General features: G+C 49.4%; 1 protein-coding gene across 1 annotated transcript; it reads right to left on the minus strand.

Moving 5' to 3' along the window:
• Positions 1-6,977: 6,977 nt before the first annotated feature.
• Positions 6,978-8,865, minus strand: LOC100192938 (putative RING zinc finger domain superfamily protein). The gene is made up of 3 exons (NM_001138119.2): positions 8,648-8,865; positions 7,711-7,937; positions 6,978-7,600 (listed from the first exon to the last, which is right to left on the minus strand). The coding sequence occupies exons 1-3, from the start codon at positions 8,789-8,791 to the stop codon at positions 7,234-7,236; spliced, it is 738 nt and encodes a 245-aa protein (NP_001131591.1). The 5' UTR covers positions 8,792-8,865; the 3' UTR covers positions 6,978-7,233.
• Between the last annotated feature and the right edge of the window lie 692 nt (positions 8,866-9,557).

The following is a 9,557-nucleotide window of genomic DNA, read 5'->3' on the forward strand; positions in this document are numbered from 1 at the left end:
TGCTTCAGCGGACGAAGGACATTGATATTTAACATTTTATGTTGCCTTGTTCTTAATTCATAGCATTTGAGAACAAGTTCCCTACAATTAGCCATGACCGAAGTACATGAGGGGATTTGTGGTACCTATCATTGCGAAGATCTGGCTTCTATTGGCCTAACATGATAGTTGATTGTTTCAAGTACTACAAAGGTTGCCAAGTATGTTAGAAATTCAGCGACTTACAGTTGGTCCCCACAGTCGAATTACATCCTATCATTAAACCTTGGCCTTTCAGAGGATGGGGATTGGACTTTATTGGGGAGATTCATCCTTCACCATCAAAAGGGCATCGATTCGTGCTAGTTGCCACTGACTACTTTACCAAATTGACTGAAGCCATTGCTCTGAAGAACATGACACATAGGGAGGTAATTGAGTTCATAACCAAACATATTATTCATAGATTCGACATTCCCCAGATTTTGACTACAGACTAGGGGGCTTCTTTTATGTCTAAGGAGGTACGTGAGTTTGCTGAATTATATAGAATTAAATTGCTCAATTCATCTCCATATTATGTTCAGACAAATGGACAGACCGAGTCTAGTAATAGAACATTCATTAGCCTTATAAAAAAGAAGATATCTGATCATCCTAAGCATTGGCATAAGATTTTGTCCGAAGCTTTATGGGCTCATAGAACATCTAAACACCATGCTACTAAAGTATCTCCGTTTGAGCTTGTCTATGGGCAGGAAGCAGTGTTGCCTGTAGAGATAAGTTTAAATTCTATCAGGTTCACCAAGCTAAATGATCTAACTGTCGGTGATTATTATAATTCAATGATGAACAATATTGATGAAGTGTCCGACAAGACAGTGACAACCTTAGAAGAAATAGGAAAGGACAAGATCATGGTCGTCAAAGCTTACAAAAAGAAGGTCAAGGCTAAATCATTCCAGGTAGGGGACATGGTATGGAAGACCGTCTTGCCTCTAAGGAGCAAAGACTGGAAGTTTGGGAAGTGGTCGATCACATCGAGTTAGTTGCTTTTGGTTCGCTCAGCTCCACCAAAGGGCAGGGGCATATGTTGGGCACCAAAATGGCCGGCCGGACGGTCCAGCCTCGAGGTCGGATGGTCTGTGGTCTGGACAGTCCGCACTGATGGCACGGACAGTCCGCACGCGAGCAGAATCAGTTAGGGTTCCGAGTTTCTTGGGTGGATTTGTTAGCTAAAACCGCGGAATTATCTCGAGAGATGGATTGTAACGGGTCTAGACCTCCCCTATATATATATATGGAGGACTATGACCGATTGGAGATCAACAATCAAATCAATAATCAATTACATCTCGTTTTTACCTGATGCATTACGAGTAGTTCTAGTTTAGCCCTTGTTTAGCCTTTCTCTACCTCAAATCTTCACCTCTCTTCGACTCTAAGTCGATTAGGGCCATCTTGGGTGGTCTGTCAATCCCAAGATAAAGCCTAGGATCTCTCCTCCCCGACGGGGGCCCTCCCGGGAGCGAGATCAGGCGCTGCCGACGAACTCCGTCGTCGTTGCGCACACGTGGATCGTCCGGCCACCAGGCACGGACCGTCCGGCTCGTCAGGCAGGACCCTTGCCCCTGCACTAGGTCACGGACCGTCCGGCACCTGGCCGCGGACCGTCCGCGCCTCAGCAGAGAGCACCACCACCGGTTCTCATCGCAGTAAGTGGCGCCTGGGTCGACGCCAACAAATTGTTTCTATAAAATCGTCTAAATCAACGTGAATGCGAAATCTGTCGAGTTCTCGCGGCGGGAGGAGTCCAGTATTTTCTAAACTGTACACTTTGCAGACCCCTTTATCTTTCTCCACACGCAAGCCTGCGATATCCATATTCTCATGACAACTAGATTAGCAAGAATCCAAATTCTCATAAAAGTCGTTCAGAAAAAGTTGTCCCAAACATAACACATGTATCTTAGGACGTTTGGAACCCCCTTTGGCTATTGGGAGACCGGGACCCTTTAAATGTCTAGCAGGCTCCCATGTTACATGGTACATTTCAGGGCCTCTATGGCTGTTGGAAGACGGGGGTTTCGAGATGGTGGCATTCAATGGAGTGCTAAAGAACCCTGCCACCTTTGGGCAAAGAGCAGATTGGCTCCAACCAGAGATGATGCTTTCACATCCTAGTAGCAGTAAAGAGCAAAGGCAAAACTTGTTCCGCACAAAACTCTCAATTCAAGGTATTGACCATTGTTATGTGTTTGAAGAAGTGGTAACCTATACTCTAGGTGGATACTGAACTTACCAAGCACTATGAAAACACTGGCATATCAAACGAGAGCATTTCAAATATGTCCTAGAATTTGGTGGGTTTGTTAGATTTAACATGGACTTTCCCTACCTTTTTATTTAATTGAATAAAAAATAAATCGTAGGTGCATATTAAATGCTATGTTGTACTAATTTTAGTTCCTATGAGATTTGACTATTAGTTGACTCATCTGAAATAGGTGGACTACATGTGCGCTTATAGTTGATGGAGGTGTATAATGTGTGGGATAATAGGCATATATTATTGTGATTACTCCATCTTTTCCAAAAACTCTTGCTATTACCCCCTTCTCTTGACCTTTTCACATGAACGCAAACACACACAACCACCTCTCTTGTACGTCGAGTTGCATCTTAGCCTGCACACCTCGATCTTGTACACACACATGAAAAACCACAACACGAATGGAAGGAGCAATGTGGGGGGGCCGATCTTTAGCCTCGAGGCTTGGGCCTCCCCATGTCTAACGGGTCCTTCGTTTCTCGGACTCCTCCGGCAACAACTGGGCCCGATTCAGTTCGGTGTCGAGTGTAGTGGTTGGCCCATACGACTCTGCCGCTCGCGGTCGCCCTGCCGTGCCGCGCGGCCTTCCATCCATCGGCGCCTGGCCTACGCGGCGGCGAAGGCGAAGGAGCGAAGCGCAACGGCTGGGCGGGCCACTCCAAAAAGGAGAGCTCTCCAATCTCCATGCACGCGTCACTTGCTTCTCCCTCCCGCGTCCCGCTCACGCCTCGGCAGCTCCACCTCCACTCCAGCTGTGGCGGCCTAGCGGGTGAGGTCACTCATCACGCGATTCACGCCTCGCGCTAGTAGTAGCAGCAGCAGAAGACAAGCACAGGTGAACCACCACGGCCGTGCTTCGCTCACCGATACTCATCTCGGGCACCGATGCTGTGTTCCTGAAACCGTTTCCGCATCTCCTCCAATCTCCAGACCCAGGTTCTGCGTCAGCTTGCAGCAGGACGCCGACGAGGCTTCTCACTGCCGTTGAACGGAACACACATACACACACATTGCGCTACACAAGCAACTTGCAGTGTGTTGGACACCAAAATGAGCGGACGGTCCGACCCTAGGGTCCGGACGGTCCGATCCTTGGGCCCGGACGGTCCGCGTGTCCCGAGATTAGATTAACTTGGATGTTTATCCTTATCTCGTACGTGGTTATCTATCTGATCACGTGGGAGTTTGTTGGCTATCTCTTAGGAAAAGGTTCAGACCTCCTCTCCTATAAATATAAAGGGGTACGGCCGATTGAGAACCCCCGAACACATTCTAATCGAACCAATTACCTTATTTACTTTTCCTGCCCTAGGAGTAGATGTAGCATAGTTCTAGTTGTAGTCTTCCACATATTCACCTCCATCCCTATTCGACTCTACGTCGTCTAGATCCGTCTTGGGTGGCCTGCCGATCCCAAGACAACCCCGAATTGACTCAGCTCGATGCAAGTCATCGGCTCTTGCGATCAGATAATATAAATACTTGATGGAACTTTAATGCACGGAGGTCATTTCGGATCGCATCCTCTTCGGCCATGTCTACCTTATCAACCTGTCAATAGGCAAAAACTTGTGGTACCCCCCAGCCCAAATAAGCAAACGGATTGGGCCAGTAATACGAATTCATCGTCGTACCACCCCACACATGAGCAGGACAACACATCGGCGATGGATAGAACGGGACGCACCATGCTATCCCCGGAGGAGGATGACAAGGCGATCTTGGTTGTGCTACCCTTTGGGTTCATTTAGTCGGCTTTTGCTTTCGCACAGGTCGCCCTTTTGACTTCGTTTGTTTTATTGGCCGGTTGTGTGGAACGGCCTTCTTCATATATTTGGCAAGCAACTGACCAAAAGTAGGGCCGACTCTACTGAGTCGTCCGGACGTCTTAGTAGTGTTTTGTTTCCTAACACTTGTGTTGGAACGTTGTGGTCTGATGGTCTGAGGTTGCTGCTTCTGACCATCTGCGGACCGTCCGACCATCATAGTCGGACTGTCCGTGCCTGTCTCGGACTGTTCGGCCTTAGTACCCGGATCGTTCGGCGTACGCAGGACAGGTGACCGTGATCGGGTGTCCGATCGTGCTTGCCCCCCGGTGCCTCCGGTCTTTCTTTTGTCCGGAGACTTCATAGTAACCATTCTGCGTGACATATTTGGTGTGCGAGAATTACCAATGATGATATTTTTATTTTTACTTTTATCGGCCGCACAAGGCCGAATTATGGCTTTTTTGCTCGTAGGCTCTAAAGTGGTGACAGGAACAGGTGGTCTGTCAATTTTCACCTCTTTTTGAAACCTCAACTGGCCTTCGTTTATAGCCGATTGTATTTGCCGACGGAAGACGGCACAATCATTGGTGTTATGGAGAAAGGAGTCATGCCATTTGCAATAAACGCGCCCTTTTAATTGTTCAACCGGAGGAATTACATGTGACAATTTAATATTACCATGTTTAAGCAACTCATCAAATATTTTATCACATTTAGTAATATTAAATGTGAACTTAACTTTTTCCTTTTGTGTCGAGTGCAGGTGAGAGCGAACAGAAGGTTTGGCCTTAGTGGGCCAAACAAGCTCAGGGACATGTGACTTTTTTGGTTCTTGGGGTTTGGGTGGCCAGTTATATTTATGTCGGCCTTCCTCACTAGGCAGATCACAGGTGACTTCTGGTGCTCCGGACGGTCCGACCTGCACAGTCGGACAGTCTGCGGGTGGATCGGACGGTCCGGTACTATCCTCGGACTGTCCGGTCACGTCAGGCAACACCTGTGACCCTTGTGGTGGGCTCTGTGTAACCCCGGACTGTCCGGCGTAAGGTGCCGGACGGTCTGACGGAGGGCCGGACGGTCCGCTATTGTGTGCGGACGGTCCGGACGCGCTCAGAGTTGACTCACCATTTAGCGAAGATGGTGGTGACGGTCGTCCTGGATATGAGTCCATCGGCATACCAGAATATGGCTGGGGAAACCCATTTGTTGCCGATGTGTTTGGCGCAATTGTTTTGGCGCCTAATTTATGTGATAAAAAACTAGGCATGTGAGTTTTTCCTAATGCATGCGCCATCCTTTCTATATCCTCTGTGATACTTTTAATCCGATTATCAAAAGAAATTTTAATAGATGGAATATCATCGACTGACCTGGCATCACCTATTGTGGGGAGTTGTTGCAGCACGGATGACATGTAATCGGCGTCTATTTCCCTCTCTTGGACGGTCTTCTGGTGGCAATCCACCCTGAAGTGCGAGAGGAACCCTTTATCCGCCACCTTGAGCACCTGATCTTTTTGTCGTTGGACCTCCTCGTCTATTTTCTTCATATCACCTTTTAATCTTTTATGCTCAGCGGCCGATAAACTAGTCAGCCTTGTGCTGCTGTTTGGAGAAGCCCTGTTGAGATCTTTAGAATCGGCCATATAAGCCTGATTTTGTAGATCTTCAACCTCTTCCCCAGCGGAGTCGCCAAAAAGTATGTTGGTGCCGTTTTGGGGGCGCCAATCACTCAATACGAACCGGCGGCGGTGCTCTCTGGTCAGGCGCGGACGGTCCACGTCATAGGGCCAGACGGTCCGCGACCTGGCGCGAGGCTAGGGTTTCCTGCTTGACGGCCGGACAGTCCGCACCCTAGGGCCGGACGGTCCGCGACCTGCCGACAGGGTCGTCTTCCTCCTCCTTGCTGAAATCTAGATCTCGTCCCCTGGGGGGAAAAGATTTTAAGGTGCTCTGGGTCGATAGGTCACCCGGGGCGTCCCCAGACGACGTGGAGCCGCCTAGAAATTAAGAGATCAATTCGAGAAAGAGGTCTTGGATGGACAACTAGATCTTGCCCCCCGGGAGGGGTGAGATTCTAGGGTTGTCTTGGGATCGGCAGGCCACCCAAGACGGATCTAGACGACGTAGAGTCGAATAGGGATGGAGGTGGATATGTGGAAGACTACAACTAGAACTATGCTACATCTACTCCTAGGGCAGGAAAAGTAAATAAGGTAATTGGTTCGATTGGAATATGTTCGGGGTTCTCAATCGGCCGTACCCCTTTATATTTATAGGGGAGTAGGTCTGGACCTTTTCCTAAGAGATAGCCAACAAACTCCCACGTGATTAGATGGATAACCACGTACGAGATAAGGATAACATCCGAGTTAATCTAATCTCGAGACACGCGGACCGTCCAGGCCCAACCGTCCGCTCATTTTGGTGTCCAACATAGTGGAGGAGAGTCGTCTGCAAAAATGGGCCGGGGATCGGGGTCACCACCAAAGAACTGCAGGATAAACTCAACAGGAATCAGTAATGGTAGAATTATGCAACAGAGTGATTTTAATTTTGGATGCTACTAAGGGGGTGTTTGGTTGCTCCTGCTAAAGTTTAGCCCGGGTCACATCAAACGTTTGACTTTTAAATAGGAGTATGAAATATAGACCCAACCAAATGGACTAGATTCGTCTCGTCTTTTAATTTTCGGCTGACAAATTAGTTTTATAATCCGACTACATTTAATAACCGGAACGGAGGTTCAAACATTCGATGGGACAGGGGCTAAATTTTAGCGGGGTGTAACCAAACACCCCCTAACACTCAACTTCTGTTTGCAAAATTAAATATCTAGTTCACAGAAAGCTGACTCTTTCAGTGTTATCTATCTTCTTCTAAAGTTGAGATCTTTTTAACGATACAGATCTAATTTTCCTGCGTACATTAGATTAGACACAACATACACACATATATCACACTGAATCGCTGAAGCCGCAAAGCTCAGTACTACCAGTCTACCTCAACGGGCAAAGGAAGAAGAAAAGAAAAAAAACCCATACTAGTGGAGTGGTTACAACAAGAGGTGAGCAGCGACACACGGTTAATAAAACCATCGTCATCCAGTTCCACACTTTCCATTCATTCATCCATCCTTCCTTCCTTCCTGCTGTTAGGAGCGAGCTCGCACGGTGGCCCGGCAGTAGGGGCAGTCGGCGCGGGACCGCAGCCAGCGCTGCAGGCAGGCGGAGTGGAAGACGTGCCCGCAGCGCAGCTGCGTGAGCCCGCCGCCGGCGCCGCACCTCTCCAGGCATATGGAGCAGTCAGAAGCTGCGTCCGCGGGCGCGGCTCGCCCGTCTTCTGCTTCCTGTACCGCGGAGGCCGCCGGTTTGGGGAACACAGGGATGGGTTCACGTTCACCGGGCTGGAACTGGAACTGGAAGCAGCTGGTTTGACCGCCGCCCGAAGAGGCGTCAACGACGGGGCGAGCGAGTCCTCCAGCTCCAGCCCAGAGTGTCTGCAGCGGCCATGTCTTGTGCCTGCAAGCAACGGACGAGAGCACACACAGCAAGCGTAGATGTAGATTGATGAGCGTGTTGCCAGATTTAATTACGTGCAGCTAATAAGAGTTTGGTTAACGCACGAGGACCTTCGTCCCGCCGCCAGGACCAGGTCCACGCTGCCGAGCCTCTGAAGGAGCCGTTCCCTGGCCTGCTGCACGGCGTCGGGAAGCCGGCCGTGGTCCGACCCCGACGTGCTGCGGTGGTGAAGCCCTGCGCTGGAGGCCGTGTGAAGAAGCCCTGCTGCCTTTCCGACTGGCCCCGGAGGCTTGGCTGCAGCAGCGTGATCCCTTTGGTGCCCTGGAACATCATGCTCCTGTGCAGCTAGATTCAGTAGCTAAACTACTGCCAAGCTTTGTTCGCAAATGTAGATGAATTGAAGGGAACACATCAACACACACACATGATAACACAAATTTGCCCATTCAAGTTTATACCAATTGTACAAGCCCACATCGTTTTTACACTCTCTTTTCTTTTGACTAATATTTTGAGAGGCTGCAATCATCCATGCCAGGGATTCATCCATGCTTTCTAACTTAGGATATCCTCTGTTTTTTTTTTTTGCCTGCTAGGTTCGCTACAATAATACTCTGCCTAGTTCGAGATGGACTATGAGCTAACTTCTCATTCAAGCGGTGCCGAATATTCCAGGACGCTGGTGGACTCCTCGATGCTCCTGAAGAACGAGGAGGCTAGGCCTAGGCCTTCATCGAAACCGAATTACTGATGGACTCCTCAACCATAAGGGTGTACAGTACAGTACACTAGACATCTGCATCCATCGGCAGCTCTGCTCCACCAAGAAAACACCAACCTTTTTTCTCCGTTACGGATACGATCTGCAGTCTGCTGGAAGACCGGAGTTTTGGAATCAAGAAGAAAACCCTCCGGTTTCTTCACTCGGGGAAAACGCAAAAGGCCGCGGCTTTAATTTACTTATTTATTTATGTAAGCAAACAAAACGGCAGGAGGTGAGAGGGAACGGAACGGCAGCGTGTTGTTGGGTACTCGGTCAGTACTCACCGGCTTCTGGTGAGAGGAGGAGAGGGAGCCGCTGCGGCGGCGGCGGCGGGGGCGGCGGGGGTCGGGAGGCTCGGGACCCGGGTCGTCAGGCGGCGCCGGCGCGGGGCGGCGCTGGAAGTAGACGAGCTTGGAGGCGATCGGCATGCAGGAGGGGCAGCTGAGAGCTGAGAGGGGAGAGGAGCCTAGCCGTGGCGAACTGTTACAGCTCCACCCCAGCTGCTTTCTTTCTCTCAGCTCTCAGCTCATATAGTGGCGTCGTCGGTCAGTGCTGAATTGCCTTTCTTGGTGTACTCCTTCGCGATGGGGGTTATTCAGGGGGTCAATCTTGTCGCTAATCTTGTTCGTAGAAAGCGACAGATATTTCGTGTCTGTTTTCTTTCCGTGCGCTGCAAGTGCGAGGTCAGACGGGAGAACTGTAGACGCGTGGAGGTGGACGGGAGAAAGGCAAATCCAGGGCGTCCAGCACATATTATGCAAATGGAACTGGCAAGAGCAACGTCATCAGTTACAGTTAGGCTTATTAAGCTGACGGTTACTTCAGGAGTTAATGCTACCCTCCTCTTTTTGCGCTTTTACTCCATCGGTGCTTTTGCTTGAAAAACACACACTCTCCGCATCGTACTCGCTCTCTCCCTCCAAAATTAAAATCCTTTTTTACCGTTTTAGTATATTTGTCTATATCCCTTATCACCCATACAAATGGAGACATAAAAATTTAGAGCTAAAACGACTTCTAGTTTAGAGCGGAGGGAGTACAATAGTATATGTCGAAGAGGAAATCTTCGGCCGGGTGGCGGAATGCACCCGCCCTAAATCCTAAGATGAGGAGGGACCTAAGCGTTTTGCTTGTCTGCTAAGCGATGAACGAATCATAAGAACACACAACAGTTTAGAGTGGTTCGGGCCGCCG

This window comes from Zea mays, chromosome 1 (assembly GCF_902167145.1).
Source record: "Zea mays cultivar B73 chromosome 1, Zm-B73-REFERENCE-NAM-5.0, whole genome shotgun sequence".
NCBI lineage: Eukaryota > Viridiplantae > Streptophyta > Magnoliopsida > Poales > Poaceae > Zea > Zea mays.

Bases quoted from the DNA above. Each gene is read 5' to 3' on its own strand.
- LOC100192938 (NM_001138119.2), bottom strand. From the start codon at position 8,791: ATGCCGATCGCCTCCAAGCTCGTCTACTTCCAGCGCCGCCCCGCGCCG. The intron at 7,938-8,647 runs GTGAGTACTGAC...CTAGCTGCACAG, and splicing joins CCTCCTCTCACCAGAAGCCG to GAGCATGATGTTCCAGGGCA. The intron at 7,601-7,710 runs GTCCTCGTGCGT...CGTTGCTTGCAG, and splicing joins GTCCTGGCGGCGGGACGAAG to GCACAAGACATGGCCGCTGC.